This window comes from Plecotus auritus, assembly GCF_963455305.1.
Source record: "Plecotus auritus genome assembly, chromosome: X".
Lineage (NCBI taxonomy): Eukaryota > Metazoa > Chordata > Mammalia > Chiroptera > Vespertilionidae > Plecotus > Plecotus auritus.
In genome coordinates, this window is record NC_137784.1 from 21402724 (window position 1) to 21430221 (window position 27498).

Sequence of the window (27498 nt, forward strand, 5' to 3'; positions counted from 1 at the left end):
TTTGCTGTGCAGAAACTTTTTAGTTTGATACAGTCCCATTTGTTTGTTTTCTCCTTGTTTCCCTTGCCCTAGAAAATGTGTCTGCAAACATATTGCTACCAGAGTTACCTGAGATTTTGCTGCCTATGGTTTCTTACAGGATTTTTATGGTTTCATGACTCACATTTAAGTCTTTTATCTGTTTTGAGTGTATTTTTGTGTATGGTGTAAGTTGGTGGTCTAGTTTCATTTTTTTTTGCATGTATCTGTCCAATTTATTGAAGAGACTATATTGGCTCCATTGTATGCTCTTGCCTCCTTAGTCAAATATTAATTGAGCATAATGGCTTGCATCAATTTCTGGGGTCTCTGTTCTGTTCCATTGGTCTATTCTTATGCCAGTACCAGGCTGTTTTTAGTACAGTGGCTTTGTAGTATAAGTTGATATCTGGTCTTGTGATCCCTCCAACTTTGTTCTTCTTTCTCAAAATTGCTGTGGCTACTTGCGGTCTTTTTGGTTTCATATAAATTTTTGGAGTATTTGTTCTCAATCTGGGAACTATGCCATTGGTATTTTAATAGGGATTGCATTGAATGTATAGATTGCTTTAGGTAGTATGGGCATTTTAATCATGCTAATTCTACTGATCCATGAACAGGGTATATTCTTCCACTTGTTTATATATTCCTCTATGTGTTTTTTCAATGTCCTGTAGTTTTCTGAGTACAAGTCTTTTACCTCCTCGCTTAAGTTTATTCCTAAGTGTCTTATTTTTTTTTGTTGCAATGGTAAATGAGATTGTTTGTTCAGTTTCTCTTTCTGAGAATTCATTGTTTATAAAAATGCCATCCATTTTTAGGTGTTGATTTTGGATCCTGCTACATTGCCTAATTCATTTATTAAATCTAGTAGTTTCTTGGTGGAGTCTTTAGTTAGGGTTTTCTATATACAATATCATGTCATCTGCGAATAATGAGAGTTTTACTTACTCCTTTCCAATTTGGATGACCCTTTTATGTGCTGTGGCTAGCACTTGCGATCAGACAAGTTGAATAAGAGTGGTGAAAGTGGACATCCCTGTCTTTTTCATGTTCTTAGGAGAAATGGTTTTAGTTTTTGCCCTTTGAATATCTTGTTGGCTGTACGTTTGTCACATTATAGTATTTATTATGTTGAGGTGGGATCCCTCTTTTCTCACTTTGCTGAGAGTTTTTTTTAATCAAAAATGGGTATTGGATTTTGTGGAATGCTTTTTCTGTGTCTGTTGATATGATCATGTAATTTTTGTCTTTCAGTTTGTTTATGCGATGTATCACAATTATTGATTTGCAAATATTGTACCAGACTTGCATCTCTGAAAAAAAATCCCACTTGGTCATGTTGTATGATCTTTTTAATATATTGCTGGATCCTATTTGCTAATATTTTGTTGAGAATTTTAGCATATATGTTCTTCAGGGATATTGGCCTGTAATTCTCTTTCTTTATAATGTCTTTATCTTTTTTTTTTTGGGAGGGCTTCTTTTTACATCTTAGATTCTTAATATAGGTAAGAAAGTATTGTGTGGAGCTGTAGAATCAGAAAAAAATAACTTGTGAGCTATGAACAATTATATCAAAAGGTCATATTCAGTGTAGTACACCTCTGGACTTTAAAGCAGGTATATAGTAATAAGTTAAAGAGTTTAAATTACTGACCTAAGGTCAGACAACTTATAAATGGAGCTGGGATTTAAGCCCATCTTCCTCACCTTAGCCCCATACTCCAAATCCTTTAGCACTCCTGACAGGATATATGGGTTTCCACAATTCAAGGTTTGGTCAATTGGCCAACTGTTTGTCTTAGGATCATGCTAAACTGTAAGTTTTTAGATTTACTTAAATGGTTTTTAGTCCTGTAAGTCTTGGGTCACAGATGGAATAGATAAGGAAGGAAATAATTATAGGAGTCAAAATTTAAATAAAATTAAGTCCAGATTAATTCTAGATCATATATTTCATTCTTGTATATTTTTGTTTCCTTTTTGTACATAAACAGAAATTAATATTTTAATTTGTTATTTGTGTCAAACACTTTTTAAAAAGCTGATTTTTATGTTTTTGGTTTAACTAAGGATTTTTTAAAAGTTGAGTTTACCAAGCAAAGCACTTAAATAAAAGTCTTAAAGATTATCTGTTTTGTTTTCCAGAATTGTGGACAATGTAACACATAGTAGTTTCTTAATAAATATTTTTTAGTGAATGTGTGGGACTAATATAAATTAATTATTAATATTAGTTTGGCCACCAAATATTTTTGAGCTACTAGACAAGGCTTTTAATTTAAATCTATTTCCTTTTTGAAGAAATGTTCAAATTCTGATACATCTTTCTGCTTAATAGAGTATCTTTCTATCTAGCTTCAGGTAGTTTTAATGTTATTAAATAATGTTTAATGGAAAATCAATTTAAAAAAGAAAAGCTATTAAATCTTAAGGCAGTGATATGTACCATCCTACATAATGTTTCTCACAACAGATGATGATAAAAAACAATGACTCTCAGAGATGGAAAATATACTATCTCCTAAACTGAGCCAACTACAGCTGAATTCCTCTGTAGAAGTCAACTACTTGTTGACTGATTTCGGATAGCCTCAGATAGATAACTGGGGTGGGGAGGCTAGAATCTAGTTCTATGAGACTTTATTCATCAGGCATGTTCACATGTCAACAGCAGTGGAACAACAAAGGAGAAAGAGATGTCTAAGTATAACTCAAGCCTCTGCATAATGACTTCTAACATCCCATTGGCCCAAGCAATTCACATGGTGGATGGATTCAGAGTGGAGGTTACATTTCAAAGGGTTTTGATAGATGTAGGAGTTAAAAACGGGGACCATTAATACAACCAATCTACCAAACAAGCCTAACTATTTGAATCTATTCTCATAAAGCATATCTGGCATTTCCACTATTATCTTCTGATTTTCCAGTTAGAACTAAATCCTAAATGGCAAATTGCCTTAAATACACACACACACACACACACACACACTTGTAATTTTTGTTAATGCAATTCAGTAGCTAAAATATTTATTTCTGTAGAGACTGAGCAAAAGAATAGCAAGCTTTTAAATAGAAATATCACATGGTATTGACTGTGTTCAGTATACAAGACAAATATATCCACATGGCATTTATCAAATGAAATCTGTGTATGTGTACATTTTATTTATAAGTATACTTACAAGAAAACACATATTTTAAAAATAAAAATGAGCTGATCATTCTACAAACATTCTAGTTGCCTATTATAATGAGATTGTGTATTAAGTGTCACTCTTAAAGCAATGCAAATGGCATTTGCATATCAGTTTAATTGCTTTGGATTAAACATTGAAAGATGAGAGCCAAGAGAGCTTATTAAGCTGAAATGAGAGTAAGTGATAAAAAAAGTGATATTATGTCAACACTACATCTGGAGGTCTGTTGCTATTTCCATTTTAAATCCTAAATTGGAAAGTTTCTTAAAATTATCATTGAATACCATATAGTCTAAAAACTAAAAAAGTTCATGCATAACTTCTATGCTTACAATTTGTTTTGGAAGCCACACTGTAGTTTTCTCTACTTTGTCAGTATTTATGTACTAGACTGTGAGCTTTTGAAAGACATCGTGTCTCATTTACTGCTGTGTCTTTAGAGGTTTGACACAATCTATCCTATAATAGATGCTCAATAAATATTTGAATGAGTGAATGAATGAATGAATGCAAGGTATGGCAACCACTTTATACTTACTGGTAAGCACTTTAGGTGAGTGACTGGTTTTGACTGGTGCCTACAAGGGTATCCACAGGCTCTCTTCTGCTCTGAAGCACTGTGCTCACTGGCCTTCTCTCTCTTTGCCTGGGGGAATCATCAGTTATTAAATAAACTCCTATAGCCACCTAGCTTGAAATAGGCTTTGTGGAATGCAGCATGTGTGAGGCAACTTAATTTGCAATTCAGGGGGGTCTCCTGTTGGGATGTTAGATTTTGGGCTTATATTAGACACTATCATTTGCTTGTTGTGTCCAGAGCATCAGAAAACTGATGCCACATCATTTTGAAAATCAGAAGTAATGTAGATCTCATTTATTTGCATTGGAGAATTAGCATCACTTCCAGGTGGTCCCTGTTGCTCACCACAGTATTTTCATGTTTTCCAGATAGCCCTGTATTGTTACATTATCTAAAGAATATCTTTTAAATTTGGTGAGAATAACCCCTTCGTTTTAGTTATTCTGGAGAATTTATTTTATGGAATGTTTAAAAAGCTTTAAAATGTCATCTTTTTGTTTTGTTTTGTTAATCCTCACCCGGGGATATTTTTCCATTGATTTTTTAGGGAAAGGGAAAGACAGAAAGAAACATGGATGTGAAAGAAACACATCAATTGGTTGCCTCCTGCACAGGCCCTGGCCCGGACCTGGGAGGAGCCTTTAATCAAAGTATCTGCCCTCGACCGGAATCGAACCCAGAACCCTTTGGTCCCCAGGCCAACGCTCTATCCACTGAGCCAAACTGGCTAGGGCAAAATATCATCTTCCCTAAATCTTGTAACAACTATGTGAAAACAGACCTATTGAATATATCCATTTTGCAGATGAAAAAATTGAGGCACAGAGAGGTTAAGTAACTTACCCCTGGTCCCACAAGGAGTAAGTGGCAGAGCCAGGTTTTGAAATTAGACAGTCTGGCTCCAGAGGGCTGTGTTCTGAACCACCCTGCCATAAACACATGGGTGACAAAGGTGCCCTTAAGGCCCCTGAAAATGAAATATTTTTTAAAATATATTTTTATTGATTTCAGAAAGGAAGAGAGAGGGAGAGAGAGGTAGAAACATCAATGATGAGAGAGAATCATTGATCGGCTGCCTCCCGTACGCCCCCTACTGGGGATCAAGCCTGCAACCCTGGCATGTACCCTTGACTGGAATCGAACCTGGGACCCTTCAGTCCGCAGGCCAACACTATCCACTGAGCCAGACCAGCTAGGGCAAAAATGAAATATTTTGTATGCCACATCTATTTTATTATTGTTGCTTTAAGTATCAATTGTGGTGAAATTTACCACTTAAACCATTCTTAGGTATACACTTCAGTAATGGTAGGTATGTTCACATTGTTGTTCAATAAATCACTATAACTTTTTCATTTGGGGAAACTGAAACTCTACTCATTAAACAATTCTCTATTTCCCCACCACATTTCTTTTTAAGTCCTATCATCCCAAACCTAGCACCCTCTCCCCACAAGCAAAATAGAAACAGACTCATAGGTAGAAATCAGGCTGAGAGCTGTATAGAGAAATGGGATGGGTGGATGGGGGGAATGGAGGGATTGAGCTAAAAAGAAAAAAAAGAAAAGGAGGAAAAAAAACAAAAAAAGAGCAAATAATAAAACTCTATCAGACTATTACCACATGATATAATAACAGGTAAACAGAGACAGGAGAATGTTGTTTTATTTGCATAGATTTAGTATATGCGCCAAATTCAAAACTTATAAGAAATACAAGAAACAGGGTGATTTGAAATAACAAGTAAGTAAGTATCTTAGTGACTTGTCTTCTTGTTCCTCAGTTTGGTCTTGGAATTTTGCAAGAGAAGACTGTTCTGTTGTAGTTCATCAGAATAACCTATACCTGAATCATTACTTTGGGAGTATTTTCTTGGTTAAATCCACAAAGACAAAAAAAAGCCATATTTCATTTTCTTACTTCTTACATATAGGTATTATTTTAACTATTATTTAGTTAAATTAAAATAAATAAAATAATTATTAAGTTATGTATCTGCCTAAAGAGAAATGATGTTCAAATACTAGTAAAAGTACTATTATTTTCATATATCCAGTTTTTTACAATAATAATTCCCATTTAGTATTCTTTTCATGTTTTCGAGAGACAATTATGACATTCAACACAAAGTATTAGAGATCATAAATATACATTACATATATTCAGTTTTATATAAACGTCAAATTTTAATCATTCCAGTAAAAGTACTAATCCTTATAAATGCTTGCAAAGTCATACAACCTAAGTTTGGAAAAAATAAAAACTTTGAAATGTATACTTACATTAATATACTTTTTCAATTCTTCTTTTTCTTTATATTTACTGTCATATTTGATCCACAGATAACCCTGGGAAATTCTTTGAAATGTCATAAAGGGTAATATGAAAAATAGATGCCAGAGGTGTGTTGCTTAGGCTGAGTATTAAATGATGAGCTGAGAATAGAAAGGAGTTCCTGGTTGCCGTTCTCCACCAACACATGAAATTGAGGAAGAACATGACACATCAGGGACAACAGTATTTAAGTGCTGCCAAAGCCATAGATGTGAATGGGGATGTACTAGGAGATGACAGCCAAAATCTGTAGGAGGAGGAGTGACAGCCAAAATCCAGCTCAAAAAAAGACCAGTTTTGATAAACAAAAGTTTGAATTTGATTCCATGGGGTATGAAGATGCAGAGAAGGAGATTAAGCAAAGTAGCCTGACTTGGTCAGAAATGTCACAGATGAAAATGTTGCACCATACATCTATTTGCTAGAGTCAAGACTCATTCTACCTCTAACTTTTGTATATCATTTATTTCCTTAAATTGGGTAGTGGTTCAGCTGTTAAGAAAACAAAGCAAATGAACAAATAAAACAGAAGCAGACTCAGATACAGAGAACAAATGAATGCTTGCTGGAGGGGAACGGGGTACAGGGATGGCTGTAAAAGGTGAAGAAGAATAAGGGGGAAAAACCACTTATTTTAAAGTCATGGGGATGTGAAGTTGAGCATAGGGAAAATAGTCAATGTTATAGTGATAAGGCATAATTAATAGACTTTTGTGGTGATTGCATCATAAGGAATAGAGATGCTGAGTCATTATGCTGTCTACCTGTATGTCAAGTATATTATAATAAAAAAAATTAGGGAGAGGTGCTTTTAAAAATTGTGGGAAAAGAACAAAAACTTTCAAATGAGTGACTGGCATGCCTGGTATTGTTTCTAGCCTATTCTCTGTGCTAAACAGAAATGCTCAAGGGTTTGTGAGTGTTGTAGGATAGGGAAGTAATATTGTCAAACTTGAATCTTTGATATAAAATACTTAACTCAGAATTTTATTTCCTTATGTTTGCTTTCTGACTCTAAATGTGAATCGGACAGGCCATTAAGAATAAAGTATCTAATCAACAAAAAAAGGAAGTCTGAACATTTCTCTAAGAATCCCTCAAAGTCCACAAGTTTGAGTAGAATGGATGATAAAAGTGTGCAGATAGATTTTCTGCTTTTTAAAATTACTGAAAGTTACTTGATAATTAATTCTAGAACTTTTTAAATTATTCTACCACCAAATAGTAAAGGTTCTTATAAGCTTGGAGAGATGATGAATATCATCACATTTGAACACTTTAAGTGAAAGATTTTTACTGGTAATCCACAGGGGTAGCTCAAATAGCAAATATCATTACAATAAAATAAAGTCAAGCAAACAACTATTTAACAAAAAAGAATTATAAATGCTTTCAATAACTCATTCTTTTCAAGCAATCTTCAATTCCAGAAAATCAGGAAGATATTGTCAAGAGAAATAAATATTTATATTTGCTTATAAAATACTAGAGGCTGGTGCACGAATTCATGCATGGATGGGGTCCCTTGGCCTGGCCAGCAATCGGGGCCAATCGGGGCTGTTTCGCCCAGTCCCAATCGGGGCCGATTGGGGCCAGCTGGCCAGGGGGAGGGACTTTGGGAGGCTGCCCAGCGGGGGGTGGGGGGGAACCACAGAAAGATGGCTGTGGGAGCACACTGAGCACATACATATAGATTTTAAAATATTATCCACGTTTCAATTTACTCAAGCTCTTGGGGGTAGGGAGGTTTGATCTAGATTTTTAGTTCCTAACTTATAATATTATCCTAAAATAATGTTGTTTAGAAGCTACAGAAATCATTTTAAATTAACAGTCATATATAAAGACATTTTTATATCCCAATTACTCATTCTTTCCCCTATAATTCCCTGTTGTAATTTGTTTCATCAGTTTACCTAAACTTATCATTTTTCATTCACTTGTCCATTATAAATCAAGAAATCTTTACCTTTTCTCTCTTGTGATTATTATCCTGTCTGATGGGGACAAAATAATTAAGACAGAATAGAGGAGCAAGATGAATGGCAGGCAACAGGTGCATTTGTATATTATGAAGTGTTTGTAAAATAATAAGCACAATATGAATAATGCATTTGAAGAACATAGTCTGACAAATGATATTGAGTCATATATTCAAATCATCCCTCAATTACTGAAGAATGAATTACAAGTTTCTAATGCATCCAGTTTTATTAAACAGAGAATTCACCATGTTGGGCAGGGCATTGAGATGGAGTTAAAGGGCTACTTTTTATTAATAGAGAAATTAAAATCTATCTATATGTCTAGACCTATCTAAATATATATATATACATATGTGTAAAAATAATATCCTTATTATTTTTTAAGTCTAGTGCTTTTTTTAAACTACGAATTAAATTTCCAAGGCATAGTTTCTATTGATTCTAAGGTTGGTTTTTATGTAATGTAACAAAACTATTATTTGCACTAATGTTATTACTATAGTTTATTTTCAGCTTAAATACTTAGGTTTATTTCAAATATTTACTGTTTTAATAATTAAAAATTAATTTAAATATAATTTAAAATTAATATTTAGTATATATTGTTTACATTAACCTTGACGATAAACTTAAAAAGTACATATTTCTATTCACATGTTACAGACAAGGAAATCAGAGACATAAAAATAGTCATAAAATTAGTAAATTGCAAAGCTAAGATTTTCATTTCATTCATAGCCCATTCTTTTTCTTCCCCCATTAAATTATTTCCCTGTTTTTACTTAAAAATCATAGGGTTGTGTTTCTGTACAGTTTGCAGACCTAGAAATGTAAAATACTGAGACATTAAAGATAAAAATGTAATAAAAATAAGAAACCCTTTGGTTCAATGCTCTTTTGATGTTTTTAAAAAGAAAAATAATGCAAGATTTAGGACTTGGACTTGCTATGTGGGCCTCTATTCATTTTACCTTTTGGCTGGCTTGCTTCCTGCTGGCCATGATGTGGATGTGGATGTGGATGTGGCTGAGCTGTTTGGGGTTTCTGTGGTTGGCACAGTCACTGGGATCTGCAGGATTCTCAACTGTACCGGCTGGGAGTGTGGCAGCTGCTGGATGACAGCAGGAAACAGAACCCTCTGTTGGGGAGGGCTTTGCCCAGGTATTGTCAGGGTAGAGCTAGGCTGAGACAACACGGCCATCTGGGGCTGCAGAAAACTTCCTACTTCATTGGGGTTAATGATAGCAACTTGCGGAGCAGGTAAGATCATTCTTTGACGGGGTGAACCTTTTGGACTTGAACCCTTTGCCACTGGCTGTTGAAAATGAGATAGAGGTTGCTGATGTTGTTGTGGAATCAACTGATAGAATTGCTGTGGCTGCTGCTGTGGCTGCTGTGGCTGCTGCTGTGGCTGTGGCTGCGGCTGCAGCTGCTGCTGGGGCTGCTGCTGTGGCTGCTGCTGGGTGTTCAAAATGACTGAACCTGGGAACTGCAATAGAGCTATGGGTGTGAGTGCTGGAGAACTTTTAAAAATAATTTTAATGCCTTGTGAAGGAGGCTTTGGTAAAGCAGGCTCTGTATGTGCTAGCTGTTGGCCTCCTGCGCATAAGATTCTGGGCTTGATTGCTACAGGAGTCTTGGTCCTAGCAGTAGAGCCCTTCAGGGGAGTAGAACCTCTCACCGCCGTCTGGGCTGCATGAGCAGGGATTATCACTTTGGTGACCTTGGGATGAGCAGAGGTGGCCTTGACCTTGCTGGCCGGGGTCTTTGGTGATGCACTGGCAGTAGACACGGTGGCTACAGGAAGTGTGCGAACTCGGTTCCCTTTCACAGAAGATTTCTTGGGAAGACTTGGTGGCTCTGAAGCAGGGGCATGAGATGGAGATTTATGAAAGCAGCTTGCCTGCTGTGGAGTAAAACTGTTATCCGAGGAACTGTTTCCTGAGCTGCAGGGAAGACTGATGGCTGGAGGTGTGTGTTGGCCTCCCTTGCCCAGTACTGCAGACGGAATTGACACGGCCTGAGGCTGTTCTGCTGCTCTCCCTGGAGAAAGCTGGCTGAGACTGGCGGAGCCACTGGAGCCCTGTGCCACCCTGACTGGACATTTGTCCCTCTTCTTCACCAATTTCTTGGACTGCCTGGCTGCTTTCCCAGCACCAGTCTGTGACCCAGGCCTGGAACTCCTGGAATGGTCATCTGTGGAGGAGCTGTGGTGAGACATCTGTCTCCTACCTCTGGCTTTTTTATGTGACTTTCTCTTTCCAGAGATAAGTGGATCATTCAGAGACTGCATGATGGTTGGCTTTGTTATCTGGGATGGATCGCCAGCTTCACATCCAAATAGAGAATCATCTTGTGCCTCCAGGGCTGGCCAGACTGTCTGTTGTGCATCATCGTATGCGACAGACCTCTCCTCTTTAGCATATTTGTCCACATCTACTTCAGAAGGGACCTCCAAGTCACAGGGTTGCTGTTTCCACATATCTACACAACTTCCTGCTTTGGAAAATTTGAGGTCATCCTGCTGACCTGCTTGCCTTTCTTTCCTTTTTTTGTGAAAATCCCATGCCCTTAGCTCAGGAGGGGGTGAACTATAAGACAGCTCCTGCTGCCAATTCAGGGAGGCCATAGAATACCTCTTGAAATTCCTTCTCATTGGGGGAGTGTTCATCTTTTGCTTGTTATAGAGCAGCTTGTTTTCAATGCACGCTACTGATACAGAAGGATCAAGGCACAGGGGCTCAGCGGTAGCTAAGATCAGCTGGCTCTCAAGTGAAAGTTTGTCTTCCTGGGTCCATATCTGGTTATCGCTGGTTATGGAGTGTACATCAGAAGCTAATGTCTGCATCGTTGGGCGTAAGAGAACATGCCTGCTTTGGTAACCACTGTGGTCCGTGTTCGTGCAATGTCTATAGTCCCGTACCTCTGTGATGACACACCCGCTCTGAAATATGTTAGCCTGAGACTTTTCTAGGACATCTACCAAAATAGGAGGCAGTTCCTTTGCATCCAAGTATTCAAGAAAGTCCCTTTCCTCATAAGGCAGTCTAATGGTCTCTGAATAGAGTTCATTTTCTCCCTTGATCATCAGCGAATAGCCCTCCTTTCCTGGGTATAGGTTGACCACTAAACAGGGCAAGGACTCCCTCTTAAAAAGCTTCTCTAGCAAGTGCACATTGCGCGTTAATTCCTCCGTAACTTCGGGCTCTTTCCCGCACTCTTCAACATATATGTCATACAGCTTTTCATGCAGAGATTTCCCCCCAGTAGATGAGGATTTCCTGTTAGGAGGTCTCTGTTGGGCGCTTTCAATGACACGATCCGCATGGTCCAAAGCTTGTTCTAAAGCTCTTTGCATTGTGATACAAAGTGGGGGCCCTAAAAGAAGAGAAAACGTAAGTGCGCTGTCACACAGGGTGACTAATCCATCTTTAACATTGATGCACCGTTTTGTAAATGCCGCGACTGCGCAGTGGGCTACCCATCTAAAGTCAATATGGACACCAAGATACCTGTCCCCAAGGGAGCACTACACCAAATTATTGCTAGTTTTTGAAAATACCTTTATCTGCACAGGCTCTGGTCTCTGCACTGGGCCTCGCCTCGCGTCCGTTGACCTTATCTCAGCCGGAAGTCCACGTGAGATTCTCAGATCACACAGACTTCTATATGCTTGCGTACCTTCCCCCACCCCCCTCCGTCATGGACACTTCCTGTTCTGGTGCCTGCCCTTCCTATTGGCGAGTTGGTTGGGTGAGGCATTTAGGTCAAGTCCATGCAGTTTTAAAAGATAATGACAAAAACTGTTTCTAGGGACTAACGCAGTGTCCTCCTCCTCCCCACCGGGTATTTCTTTTAAACAAAGAACAAAGGATAGAAAAAATACAAAATAAATATGCCCTATGTGCTCTCCCCCTTCCCGTAAAAAATGTATGTATGTTCAACAAACAGCTACCTTTGAGAATGAATTATGAGGGAGATGATATGGTAGGATTGGCACAAAAGGACAATGGTCATGAAGGAGTTCACAGTTTCCTTAGGGAGGCAAACAAGTAGTCAGATAATAACAATTTATAAACGTTTGGATACAGTGATGAAAGAGAGAAAGTGCTAAACAAGGAGAAATGAGAAAAGCTATTCACGGATAATTGCGGGTGAATAGAAATTTATCAGACAAATAAAAGGGGGTTACGTCCTGGCAATTCTGTGGTTAGGAGAGAAATCTAGATTGTAGTTATACATGAGGATGCTTTCAACCTCTATTGGAAATTATTTTCCCGAGAGGTCCCACCAACCGGCAGGGATACTTCATACTTATTCAAAATACAATTTAATGTTTCAGGAATTTTACAGAGCAGCCGTTTTTATCCTCATTTTCCAAAGGAAGAAACTGACATTCAACCAACTTAAGTAATGAGCTCAAGGTTACAAAGTAGTAAGCAGCTGAGGCACTGTACAAATCTAATTTCTCACTCCAAAGCCTGATCTCTTTCCACTTTTCTAAGAAATTACCCCTAAAAGAAAAGAAGCACTTCGTAACATTGATAGGGAATTTCATGGCAGATGTCCCACTGGATATTATCTAAGATAATAAGCAAATGTTGTGGGTAATTTTTACAAATATGCATTGAATTACTTATTTCAAAGTAAAACTGATCATCCATGAAGGTGCCCTATTAGAACAAGTCAATGTAGTTCTAAAGTTTACATGGAAATATAAACACTCAAGAATAGTGAAGTTGTTTTAAATAAATTTCAAGCGATATACATTGAACAGTTGGAGATCTGAGAAATAATTCCAAAAACACACAGGAGTTTGTTATACAATGAGCTGCATCACATGTGAGTGGAGAAAATATAACATTTCACTCAGCAATGATGGTAACAAGGAAACCTGTTTGAAAAAAAAAAAACTTTTGTCTATTATCACTTGTATAAAAACAAATGGAGCAATCATGAAACCATAAAACTAGTAGAAGAAAATATTGGAGACTATTTTCTCCAGAGTGAAGGTGATCTTTCTAAAAGACACAAAATTTAGAAGTTATAAAATGAGAGGTTGATATAATTATTTAAAAATAAATGAAAACCAACTCCATGGCAAATAATCAAAATTAAATTATAAATTTGGAGGCAATGTTTGCAATATACTTAGAAAATAACTAATATCCTTAATATAAAAAGATCCTACAGTTCTGTCATGCCATTTTATATTATATTTTGTTTTCAAATTTTTTTGTTTCCATATGTTTATACTGATACCTTTCTAGAATCATTTTAGCCCTCTTTTTTTTATTCATATTTTTCTATGCTAGCTTTGCCAGCTTTAAGTATTTTAATTCCCAGCTACTGTTAATGAATCAAATTACACTGTATACCTTTCTCCCTTTCTTTGCATTTTTTAGTTGTGACATTTCTACTTCATCACAGTAAAAACTTTTTGCACATTATTACTTGAATCTTACTACTGCCTTTATTTTAGTACCAGAACTTCAGTTATCTATGTTCATTACCAAAATTTCTCCAAATCTTTCTCTTTTTATTGTAAAATTATCTATTTGTAGGAAGAGTTCATATGTATAATATTTCCTCAGAATTTTTTTTTTAATTCTTAAAATCTTGCTGATTTAAGATCTTGGCTCACACCCTGCCCTTTTCTTTAGGATTTTTTTTTTAAATATTTTATTGATTTTTTACAGAGAGGAAGGAAGAGGGATAGAGAGTTAGAAACATCGACGAGAGAGAAACATCGATCAGCTGCCTCCTGCACACCTCCTACTGGGGATGTGCCCGCAACCAAGTTACGTGCCCTTGACCGGAATCGAACCTGGGACCTTTCAGTCCGCAGGCTGACGCTCTATCCACTGAGCCAAACCGGTTTTGGCTTCTTTAGGATTTTTGAAAATTTTGCTCTGCTGTTGTTGTGTTTTGTGTTTTCCTATGTAAGGGCTTGGCCATTTTCCTCTGGAGGTTCATATTCTTAAAAAAAAAGGTATAATAGTTTTACTAAGGTATTTTTTGGAATTGACCATTCTTTCTGTTTTTCGAGGTACATGATGGGCTATTTTTACTATATAAATTCAGAGTTTTCATTTCAACAGAGTTTTTATTTTTGTTTGTTTGTTTTGAATAGTATTCTTAAAATATTTTGTCTGTTCCTTTGATTTGCTTTTTTCCTTCAGTGATTTCAGTTATAAGTATGTTGGATATAATATCTTCTGGTCTTTTCTATTATGTTCTTTCTGAACCTTTTTGTATGACTTTATTTTCTTGTTTCTTTTCTATTCTGTCGTTGATGACCCTATGATAAATTGTGGTTATACCTGAACTCCCTCAGGAACTCTATTAGTATTGTATTGCTGCCATAATAAATTACCACAAAATCAATCAGTGGCATAAAACAACACCCATTTTTTTTCACAGTTCTTTATGTTATAACACAGGGCAGGCTCAGCTTAGGGTCTCAAAACAAAAACCAAGGTTGGCTGGGTTAGGCTTCTAACTGGAGCATATGGGGAAGAATCCACATGCAAGCTTACTCAAGTAGTTGGCCAGATTCAGATTCCTGTGGTCATAGAATCAAAGTTATCCTTTTCTTGCTGATTGTCAGCCAGGAGCCTCTCTCAGCTCCTAAGAGTTGCTCACATGCTTTAGCAAGTGTCTCCATCCATCCTCAAGCATGGCTGGCATGTTGAATCCTTTTCATGCTCCAAGTGTTTTGTGTTTTTAAGGGCCTGAAAATCCAGGATAATCCTCCCTATTTTAAGTCATGGTGCCTCGTAATAGACCATAATTACAGAAGTGGTAACTCATACTCACATGTTCTGGGAATTAGAATGGGTCATTTTTGGCCATTTTAGAAATTCTGTCTACCAAAATTACCTTGAAATTTAAATCTCATTTATGCCTTGTCTCTCCTAAATTTTACTGTCTCCTATTTCACTTCTTCCTGTGGTTTGTCCTTTTCTATTTGGAGGTGTGTTTTTTAAATAAAATTATAATTCATAGCGTTCTTCCAGTTCTGAACTTGCTTAATAATAAAATTTCTGTTGGAGCGTCAAGTTAAAGTTTTTCTCTGCTTTGTGCAAGTATGGATGTGGATGTGTATCACCCAAAGTAACAACAGAAGTTATTTTGAGGTGGATAGAGTAGGGGGATTGCATGGTTCACTTGATTTCATATTTCAAACTACCTGAGTTTCCTTACTTTATAACATGTACATTTTGTTGTTATTGGTGGTTGGTGGTGGTATTTTAAACAAGTGGTGCATTGTTTTCAAAGTCTGGTTCTTCTAATTATTTTATGCTATCTTGATTCACTAGAGCTTTTCATCTTTGGTCAGTTATTCTTTTTATCTTTATCACTGTTTTCAAAGAATATGTTTTCTCTCAAAAGCATCTCATTCTTCCTATGAAAAAATGAAGACGTATGGTGCCATTTTTTTTTTTTACGTTCCTTTCTTCTGATTCCCCAGTAACCATTGCTCTAATCTACCTGTCCCAAATCATTTCTCGATATTTCCCATTTCACAATTTGGACTCAAATTTTCCTACAATTTAATAAAAATATGGCCATTAACCCAAGAAGAAAAAAAGGATCAAAATGGCAGTACAAAATAAGGAATGCAAATACTATTTAACTATATGGAAAGATATGCATCCTCACAAATAATAAAATTGCAAGTTAAGATTAAAATAAAAGACCATATTTTTACCTAGTAGATTGCTAAAGTTGAAAGCACTTCATGATTTATCAGGCTAGCAAATTGTGTGGGGAACAAACATTTTCAAACATTATTGTAAAAGGTGTTAACTGGTCCAATTTCTATGGATAATAAATAACCTGGTAATAGGTTTTGCCTCCGGTTTTGGCTTCAGGGTGATTAGGGCGCAAAGGTGGAAATTTTCTACCATGGGCATGTACTCATTAAAATTTTACTTACTTTTCAAATTTTTAAAAGTTTGTTTACTCTGTTATTTTAAATAAATCCAGCACACAACTGTTATCTATCAGTGGGTGCAGTAATACTCATTTTGAGTATTACTTGGTGATGTAAGAGCACTTAAAAAAATGAAGAGAAGGACAAAAACTTAGGGAAGTTTTGGTATTTAAGGGAAAGGGAGGTGGGAATATAGACTGGTACAACCACTATAGAAATCAGTCTGGTGATTCCTCAAAAAATTAAGAATAGAACTACAAAAAAAAAAAAAGAAAAAAAAAGAAGTACCATATGACCCAGCAATCCTTCTCCTGGGTATATGCCCAAAAGACTCAAAAGCATGTATTTGCAAAGATATATGCACCCCTATGTTCATTGCAGCATTATTCACGATGACCAAGATTTGGAAACAACCAAAGTGTCCCATTATAGAGGACTGGATAAAGAAAATGTGATACATATAATGGAATATTACTCACTTAGCCATAAGAAAGGATGGAATAGCGCCATTTGCAAAAACATGGATACACCTTAAGAACATTATGATCAGTGAAATAAGTCAGTCAGGAAAAGCTAAGAAGGATATGATTTCCCTCATATGTGGGATATACAACTGAAATTTGTGAACATAAACAGCAGTGTGGTGGTTGCCAGAGGGAAGGTGGTGGTGGGAGAATGGGATCCTAATATATGGTGACAGGAGATTTGATCAGCAATATACAGATCTTGTAACATAGAAACCTACACCTGAAGCCTTTATGTTTATTTTGACCAATGTCAACCCAATACATTTAAAAAATAAATATAAAAAAATAAGGGGAAGAGAGCGAATGAGCAAACACATAAAGGAAAACCAGGAAGAGGCCCTCTAATAAAATCTCAAGATGAATGGACCTAAATAACATTAAATGTCATATTGTGCTCAAGCCAGATAATGATTAAAAGCCATGAGATTTTTGATAACCCTAGTAAAAATTTTTCTGAGAAATGTTGAGAAAATTCAGACTATAGTAGAGAAATTGAATGAGCCTCTGTTGAGAAAGTGAGGAAAGCAGGTTATACTACTACTGAAAGATTTTTATTAGTGAAGGGATAGAGGTAAATTATAAGCATATATAAAGGACGCACATATTCAGAGAAACAAAGAATACCCCTATGTAAACTCTTTCAATAATGCACTAATGTATCAGATAAAAATAACATGTCTAATGATGTTATCAATAATTTATTTTGAAATTATAGGAAAGGATGCAAACCTTCATGTTGACATTTGACAAATGAGAAACTAAAGTACCCAAAGCCACAAAAGTTAATGGCTTATTAATGTTAAGTGCTTTACACATTAAAGACAAAATAAATGGTAAATAATGGCAGCAGTAACTACAAAGTGAAATTATGTGGTGATATGTATACAGTTTGGATTTCAAATAGATCAGTTAGTAAAAGCAAACTAGAATCCAGAAACAATGCAATAGCTTTCACAAATAAGCCACCAATGTAGTCAATTTTATAAACTAGTGAACAGAAAGGCTTTGAGAGTGGGAATGATTACAATGCTATTGCATAAATTGTCACTTTAAGAAATTAGTCAAGGAAAATATGTCCAATTAATCGTTATGATCATTTCATGTGTGTTTGAAGAATAATTGGTGAAAACCCTACATGCTGATAAGTAAGAATATAAGGGAGTTGAACTCCCCCATTCTATAAGAGTTCTCCCTTATTTTCATGCTATTATCTTAATGGACTTTTAAGGAAAAAGTAGATAGTGTGACCAGAAATCATGTATATAATAAATCTACTTCTAATTCTTTTTAATGGTTGTTTCATTTTAGAAGAACATGAGAAATAGTCTTATAGTATTGACAGGAAAGTGGCTTTAACAGCTGACTGTTGCAAATTATGTAATTATTAGAGGCCCGGTGCAAGAATTCATGCACCAGTGGGGTCCCTTAGCCTGGTCTGTGGGATCAGGCCGAAATCGGCTCTCTGACATCCCCTGAGGGGTCCCAGATTGCGAGAGGGTGCAGGCCAGGCCGAAGGACCCCACAGGTGCATGATAGGGGCTGGGGAGGGACTCGGGAGGTTGGCCAGCCAGTGAGGTTCCGCAGGAGGGCTCCAGAGTGTGTCTGGCCCATCTTGCTCAGTCCAGATAGGCTGGACCCCAGCAGCAAGCTAACCTACTGGTCAGATCCCCTGGTGGTCAGTGCATGTCATAGCAAGTGGTTGAGCAGCCTTAGCATATCATTAGCATATTACACTTTGATTGGTTGAACAGATGACAGGATAACCAGACATTTAGCATATTATGCTTTTATTATATAGGATTCCACCACCACCCCCTCTAGGGATAAGAGATTTTTATATGACCCATACTTCTGAAACTACTGAATTTCAAAATGCCTGTTCCATGTGCACAGCTGTGGACATCCACAAATACTCAACTGTCCAATTTTAGAATCCCCTGGATGATTGAACCATCTAAAACTAAGAAGTGAGAACAGAGCTAATAACAAACAAGCCCTCACTCATGGTGTTTTTGTTTATTTTTTCTTCCCACTACTGCATCTGGGGATGCCTCACATCAACTGCAGCTCTTTCTGGCAATAGTTTGAGATAAGTTTGACTGAATTTCAAATATATGGGATTTCCCTTTCAAGAAAGGGCATTCTAGTCATACTGCACCTTTCTATAAAACAGAAAAGTTGGATCTGGAGAACCAAAATGGAAGAGTGCTCTATTCACAGGAGAAGGAAATTGAATATAAAGAGTTATGTGACTTATCTCTTTTATGAGGTGCTGCTGGAAAGGAGAATAAAAGTTTAAAAAGTGGTGACCTTGATATAAATTCCATATTTAGCCAGTGGTGAAATACTATTAATAATGAAGAGTATGTGAAACATGGGACATAACAGACAAGATTCAAGAGATGTAGGCAGGTTGACAATCTAAGGACTAAAACCATCAATGCAGATAATAACAGCACTAAAACATTATGTACCAGTTTTTCCATTACAAAGTATGTTTACAGCAGGATGTGATTTGCTTCTCAGAACAACTCTATTAAGTTAAGTGTCCTTATAATCGTACTAGTGACCCAGTGCACGAAATGCATGCACATTAAAAGGGGATTAATTAGAGGAAATAATTTAATATTGCTATTTGCCCTATCTCTATAATAGAAGTGTCAGAGATGAAAGAAAATTAGTAAAATATATATGAAAACCTTCCTCCTGTCAGAGTCTGGGGCTCACCATGGGACCCAGAGTTAAGTCCCTGCCCACCCACATGCACCTCAAATTCATGTGAGACCCAGACCCGGCTGCCCCCCCCCGCATTGGGCTAGATCCAGACCCGGCCAGCCCCACCCTTCTCAAGCCCTGCTGGGCAGGGGGTGTAGCCTCAGGTCCCCTGGCCCAGTGCTAGGACGGGGGGGCATGGCCTGAGGTCCCTCAGCCAAGACCGGGGTGGGGGGCGTGCCTTGAGGTCCTCCCTCAAGCCCCATCAGGTGGGGGACACGGCCTGAGATCCCCTGTCAAGCACTGCTGGGTGGGGGCCATGGCCTGAGGTCCCCTTTCAAGCCCCATGGGGGCAGGGGAGGGCATAGCCTCAGGTCCCTGCTGATTGCTCCTTAAGGCTCCTTATGGGAACTTGGCCTCAGCTGTGGGTGCAGCCATCTTTGTGATGGAGTGATGGTCAATTAGCATATTCCATCTTTATTAGTTAGTATGATCAGGTAACTGAAGTTCAGGGAAGATTTACTTGTCCATTATCACACAGCTTGTTATTCCATTGTTCTGCCCATGAAAACTTCCTCTTCTTCAATTCTCTATCACATTTGGATAAAGATTAGATCCACTTGTGTTTTGTTTTTTAAACTTTTAATATTTCTAATGTCATTCTCTGGCATTCTATTCTTATAATCTAAGTGTAAAGTGTTTTATCTCTACAATCTTTGTTCACAAGAATCCTTAACATATTATTGCATTTTAAGTGTGTTTATATTTATAAAGAAATACAAGTGATTATATCATTTTCTTTTTTTCTAAAAATGCCCTATTTTTGCCAAGTGAAGTTGTTAGGTTATCAGTATTTAAACTATTTATTCTTTTAGTGAACTGTAGGTGATTCAGATTAATGGCATTTCTTCCTAGTCATAAAAATCTAAAAATTACTATTGACTGGAATTGATACTAAAATTACAATAAATCCAATAAAATTGCCTAAAAATATTGAAAAGAAACTAACTTGAAGAGTGCATAAATTATAGAGAATTCCAATGTTTCTCCCTCAAAGAGTCTAATTCTATTTTAAATTAAAACAACTCACAGTTTAATTCTGCCCCATTTTTTAGATATCTAAATAAAAGGCTTTCATCATAGATAGGAAAATGCTAAAGTACCTTAAGTGATTTGTGGAGAGCGGCTACAACGTTTGGATGGGTTCAAGCTTGGAACTAATGAGAGGGCAAGATCCTCTCATGGCAAAGCCATGTGCAAGTCCCAGCACAACTATAGCCAAAGGCTATTGTTGTAAGCTTGACCTTATGGTCCGAACCTGTGGTCCAACGTGGCTAAGTGATATGGGCTGTGGGAGATGCAGCAAGTAAATAAAGCTTGATCAGGTGCATGTAATTGAGTAGATTTGAAACTCACAAGAATGTTGTTACCACACCCTAACTTTGCCTGGTGGAATCTGGCTATAAAATAAAGACTTGGCTTGAAGGCCATGGCTCTGTCTCTCCATCAGAGAGGGTAGCTCCACCCAGACCCAGCTTTATTCTCTTGTCTGTCTTTTCTAATCCTTCACCACCCCTTCTCAGACTCTCCAAACCTGGCTGTGCTGGCATGACACACTTATTAAATGTGTTTAATACTATATGTAATAATTTCAAATATATATGATTTGTTTACCTCTTTCTCTTATATAATGGGACCCTTTTGTTAATATATGTATAATGTAGATTAAATACTTAGATATAAAGAACATTATAAACTGATGAACAAAAATAGATACATAGGCAAAGAAGCATTGAACAGACTGTCAAACTACAGCAGGAAGGTTGGGAATGGGTTGACAGGGGAGGGGGGCGGGTTAAGAGATCAACCTAAGGACTTGTATGCATGCATATTAGCATAACCAATGGACTCAAGACCCTGGGGGTGGGGTGAGGGCATGTGCTGGGGGGTAGGGGAGGCTGGGGGAAGGTCAATGGGGAAAAAAGGAGACCTATGTACTACTATTTGTAATACTTTAAACAATAAAATAAAATTAAAAAATAAATACTTAGATATCTGTTTTCTAAACGATTGTATTAGTCAGGATCTAGTGAGTTAAAGCAAATTTATTCCAAAAGTTCAATAGGGGAATTTAATATGGGAAATTAGTAATAAATATGTTAGAAGAGCTGAAATGGCAGAACATGAGGCAATCAAGGATTAGCAACAGCAGGAAAGCACTACTACCCATATGTCTGAAGGGAAAAAGAGAGCAAGGAAGCAGTGTCAGACCCATAAGCTGAAATGACAGATCCTCTCTTGGAAAAATTCTAACCTCAAAGTCAGTTGGCAGGAGAGCCTAGAAAATAGAGGAAATATTTATGGGATAAAGTGGTGAATGAGGCAGAGAGGACTCCATCTCCAATGGTACTTACACACTATAGAAAAAACAGAAAATTTAGAAAATCAATTAGTAGTAATGATAGGATAAATATAGAAGTCATATACTAAAAAATTATAATTATTTATTGTTCTCATAAATTTTTGTTATAAATTTGATCTTTAAATATTGAAATAATATTAAACTTAATTATTGAATTTTTGGTACCTCCTCACTCGCTTCATGCCTGTTTTATTGATATAAGACTATAATGTCCTTCTAGTTTGATGTATTTTACTGCCTATGTTTTCTTCTAGTATTTTTATGGTTCCATGACTTAAATTTAAGTCATTGATCCATTTTGAGTTTATTCTTGTGTATGGTATAAGTTGATAGTCTAGTTGTTGTTGTTGTTATTCTTGCATGTACCTGTTCAATTTTCCCAACAACATTTATTAAAGATACTCTTTTTACTTTGTCAAATATTAATTGACCACAATGTCACAGGTCAATTTCTGGGGTCTCTGTTCTGTTCCATTAGTCTATATGCTTGTTCATGTGTCATTACCAGGCTGCTTTGATTACAATGGCTTTGTAATATAGTTTGTTATTCAGTATTGTAATCCCTCCAACTTTGTTCATCTTCCTAAAGATTGCTGAGGCTATTCTGGGTATTTTTTGGTTCCATATAATTTTTAGAACATTTGTTCTAAATCTGTGAAATATGTCACTTGTATTTTAATAGGGATTGCATTGAATCTATAGATTGCTTTGGGTACTGTGAACATTTTAATGATGTTAATTCTTCTAATCCATGAAAATGGTATATGTTTCCACTTCTTCATATCTTCCTTGATCCAGTGATCCCACTTCTGGGAATACATCCTAAGAATCCCAAGATACCAATCAGAATGAATATATGCACTCCTATGTTCATAGCAGTGTTATTTACAATAGCTAAGATCTGAAAACAACCCAAGTGACCATCAATAGATGAGTGGATAATAAAGCTGTGGTACATTTACACAATGGAAAACAATGTGGCTCTAAAAAAGAAGGACTTCTTACTCTTTGCAACAGCATGGATGGACCTGGAAATTATGCTAAGTGAAATAAGCCAGTCAGAGAAAGACAAATATCACATGATCTCACTTATATGTAGAATCTAATGAACAAAATAAACTGGTGAAAAAATGGGTCCAGAGACATGGATACATGGAACAGTCTGGCAAATCAGAGAGAGGAGAGGTGTGGGGGAATGGGAAGCGATTAACCAAAGAACATTTATGCATATATACATAGTCTATGGAAACAGATAATAGTGTGGTGAAGGCCTGGGCTGGGTCAGGGGCTGGGTGGAGGGGGACATATCAGGGGACATGGGGAACATATGTAATACTGTCCAATATATATATATATATATATATATAAATGAATAAATAAAAACAAAAAGATTATAATTTCTTAAAGGACTTCTTGCCATTTTGCTTAAGCAACTAGGTGAATGGGTGGCTATTGGTGAGATAGAGACCAGGGTAAGAGTTGATTTGAAGATAAAAGTAAAAGTTTATTTGTAGGACACATTAGGTCTGAAGTGATAGTTTTTAGATTTCAAATAGTACGATAAATAGGTAACGGGATATATAAATCTAAAGTTTAGAGAGGATTTAGAGCTAGAGATACAAATACAGGGAACAAATAATAGAGATGGTATTTGGAGTGAGATGAAATGAGATACTACATATAAACTTTTTAAAAATAATAGCTTTATTGAGATATAATTCTCATATAATTCACTTATTTATAGTGTACGATTTAATGTATTTTTAATTGCGGTAAAATGTACATAACATAAAATTTACTGTTTTAACTATTTTTATTGTACAATTTAGTGGCATTAAGTGCATTCATAGTGTTGTGCAACCATCACTACTGTCCATTTCCAGAAATGTTTTATTATCCCAAGCAGAAACTCTGAACCCATTAAACCACAACTCCTCATTCCTTCCTCTTCGCCAGCTCAGGATAACTTCTGTTCTACTTTTATCTCTACAAATTCACTTATTCTATGTATATAATTTAAGTGGAGTCATATAATATTTGTCATTTTGTGTCTGCCTTATTTCACTTAGAATAATGTTTTCAAGCTTTATCCATGTTGTACCATGTATCAGACTTGCATTTCTTTTAAAGGCAAAGTAATATCCCATTGTATATATAGACCACATTTTGTTTACCCATTTATATATTGATGTACATTTGAGTTGTTTGCATCTTTTGGCTGTTGTGAGTAATGCTGGTATGAACGTTGGTGTACAAGTATATTTAAGTGCTTGCTTTCCATTCTTTTAGGTATATACCTAGGAGTAGAATTCTAAGATCATATGCTAATTCTGTTTAATTTTTGAGGACCTGTCATACTGGTTTGCACAGTGGCTGGCTGTAGCATTTTATATGCCTACCAGCAATGTGCAAGGGTTCCAATTTCTCCACATCCTCGCCAACACATGTTGTTTTCCATTTTTAATTAATAGCTATCCTAGTGGGTTTGAAGTTTTATTATATAAAGCTTTTTGTACAATGTTCTTCCACTCCCACCATTTCCTCTCAGTAGATGCATGCCAATTTCAGAATCTTTCCCTGTTTCAAAGAAGCACACTGCTAAAGAAAACTATAGAGAGCTTCAATGCACTGTTTGACTTCCAAAACTTTAATTTTGTGTGCCATATAATTGCTTCTTTATTATGTCCAAAAGATTTGTTAGTTCCCAATATTTGCACTGAATTTAAAGTTAGAATATTTTCTCCCTAACAAGACCACACTTTAAGCTAGTCCTTTTAGAAACCAACCCTTTTACAAGTGTATATATGTCAAAAGTATGTAGTGGAAAGAGCTGAAGAAACCATGAGATGTTTTAAGACCTGCTGCTTGCTCTCTTTTATTTCTTATTTGATTTTTGGGAGCTTAAGGACCTATATTTTCAAATAAATCCAAGTTGGAACATATGCTACCTTTCTCCACAAGACAAATATTTTGGAAAGTAAAATAATATAAAATCAGGGGCTTAAGAGTGGGTAACATTTACTTCTTTCAAACACTGAATATCTATATAATAAAAGCCTAAGCAACCTTTATGATGGAACGACCAGAATGTCCGGTCACTATGATGCACCCTGACCACCAGGGGGCAGACGCTCAATGCAGGAGCTGCCCCCTGGTGGTCAGTGCGCTCCCACAGGGGGAGCTCTGCTCAGCCAGAAGCCAGGCTCACGGCTGGCAAGTGCAGCGGCAGTGGAGAGGGCACAGGTCTGGTTGAGGGACGCTCCCCCAACTTGCACTGGCCTCTATTATATATATATATAATTATGTGTGCTAATCCAGCATTAGTTACCTCCAGTAGCACATAGAAGAGACCAATGAATTAGAAGTTAGGAGAGGTGAGTTCTGATCCCATTTCTGCCACTAATTAGTTAGGCAAGCTTGGATAAATCATGGACTGCTTTAGGCATTGGATCCATTTGCTATAAAGTTAGGAGGTTGAAAGAAGTAACTGTCTGAATTGTTAGCACAGTATATTGTATGTACTGCAGGGCCACCCTTGTCCGAGAAAACTCGGTCTTTTTTAAAATGCACATTCACATTTCTTTGCTGGAATGGATAATTGAGTGATGACTCACAACTGTGAACTGTTTTCTGCACATCTATGTATGTCCAACCTCTACAGCCATTTTATAAACGTTGAAAGTGTAATGATTGAACTTTTTGCCTAGATTGCAGATCATGTGTTCTCTACAATAGAAGCTGAGTCATATGGGCTAATGAGTTTTACCAAAAGTCCTAGGAGCATTATCCTTTACCCCATTTATCCTATTCCTTGGGATTTCCCTGATTGCAGAGAGCTCAGCACCATAGCAGTCATGCTGCTTATTTGATGATGGTGGATGGTAGTCTTTACTGTGAGAGTGTGTAATTCTCCTCAGGGGGATCATATGTTTATTAATGTGCCACAAGTTGCTTGCTTCCTGCTAGCTTTTCTCAGTAAATAAGATCATAGCATTCATTGGCCGCTGCTTTATTTTAGTTTATAACATCACCTCCTGATGAACAAAAACAGCAAATAGGTATTAAAACATCAAAAGTAATTTGAAAATAGTGCTATCCTGGGGAGTCCAGAATTCCAGACATTACCAGACATTGGTAAATCAGACCTCACTGGGCTGGGGAATCAAAGGGAAGGAAGAATACCTAAGTGTGTTTGTCTGGAGCCACTGTCCAAAAATTAGGGGTCAGTTGCATTTATAGAATAGCAGGAGGATGGCTGGGGTTAGGAGTCCATAGTTTCCATCAACTTTACTCATTCTTGTCCAGCCCAATCACATATCACAGATGAAAGCTCTAAGGAGTTTTCTGGATTCTTATTCTTCACACTAATTAAACACCAATGAACTGAAGACATCCTTCTGGTGTTACTGTGCATCTAACCAGCTTGTCAACAAACACTGTGTATCCATACTGCAAAATGGAAATAGAAAGGAAGCAGGAAAAAGGGACACAGTCTTGATAATGAGATCTAACACAAACCGTGCGCTCACCAGAAGACTGGCACTGTTCTGAGCCCTTTATGCATTTAACACGTTTGATTCCCTCAACAACCTATGGTGTCTTCAGTCTTATTTTCTTCATATACAAGCACACGGAGTCAAGTAACTTTCCTTAATTTCAAAAGTAATGAGTGATTGAGCTGGAATCTGAACCTCTACAGTTAAGCTTGTGAGTTCTTGCTGTTAACTCTGCATGGGTAATTAAAAAATGCCTGTTGTTATATATAAGGAGGTGTGGTAAAACCCATAAAAAAAAAAAACCAGCAATCAGTAGTGTGAGGAGAAAAAAAAAAAAACAACCTAAGACTCATGAATTTAAAAGATTAACATAAAAGGTTCCAAATTAGAATTCACGGATCTAGGTCTTAGAAAAGTCTGTTCTTTATGAATTCTAACATGTTGTACAAATATCACTATTATTCCAAAATCTGAATATTTTCTTAAGACACCTTTGGAGTATGTCCCAAGGTAGTTAATAGCTTAACTTAGGATAATTATATTTTTTCTGAAAAATAATCTTAAAATGAGCCTGGGCAAAGCATGCTATGGTCTGTACTGGATTAAAATTAATAAATTATGCATGAACAATATTGCTGGCAAACCCAAAGAGGATTTTTCCCAGTCGGGTGGGAAGCTCAAGTTAAAATTTAACATGCTTTCTTTTCTCTCAAAGGTGTTTCTTTTTCAGCATTTTCAGGCTGAAAGATTGACTGTATCTTTCATATACTCAGCTGAGAGAAATGCTTCATCTTGTATGCCTCTCTTTTCTTTGCTCCTTCACTACCACACTGATTCTATATCTTAGATATATTTTTTAACATGATTCCTCTTTTCTGACTCCACGGGCATTGCCTTTGTTGGAGCTGCCATCTTTTTGCTGAATGAATGAAGTTGATTTCTAATTTGTCTCACTGCACTTAGTCCTCCTTCCAGTCCAATCCAATTTGCTCACTCCAACCAGAAAAAAAAAAAAAAACAACAACAACAACACACAAATCTCATATTACCCAACACAAAGTCAAAACTCTTTACACTGGCTTACATGACTTTTAGTCTGGCTCTTACGCACCTATGCAGTCTCAATTCTAGTTGTTCCTTTATAACTGCTTTATAATCCAGCCTCACTGAGTGATTTGCAGTTCCTCAAACATGCCAGGTTGTTTCATGCCTTCAAGCCTTTGTGCATACTAATCCCTGAAATAGCCTTTCTGAAAATTGCTAAATTCTTACTCATTCT

General features: G+C 36.7%; 2 protein-coding genes across 2 annotated transcripts in view; one reads left to right on the top strand and one right to left on the bottom strand.

The window, feature by feature from the left end:
* IL1RAPL1 (interleukin 1 receptor accessory protein like 1) overlaps window positions 1–27498 on the top strand; it is a 1468096-nt gene that overhangs the window by 795892 nt on the left and 644706 nt on the right. The gene's annotated exons all lie outside the window — the stretch shown is intronic.
* On the bottom strand, window positions 9091–11481 carry LOC308239422 (transcription factor SPT20 homolog; the record flags this gene model as incomplete). Its single annotated transcript, XM_080652249.1, has 2 exons — window positions 9091–9438; window positions 9805–11481. 2 exons carry the CDS (start codon window positions 11479–11481, stop codon window positions 9091–9093), a joined length of 2025 nt encoding a protein of 674 aa, XP_080508375.1.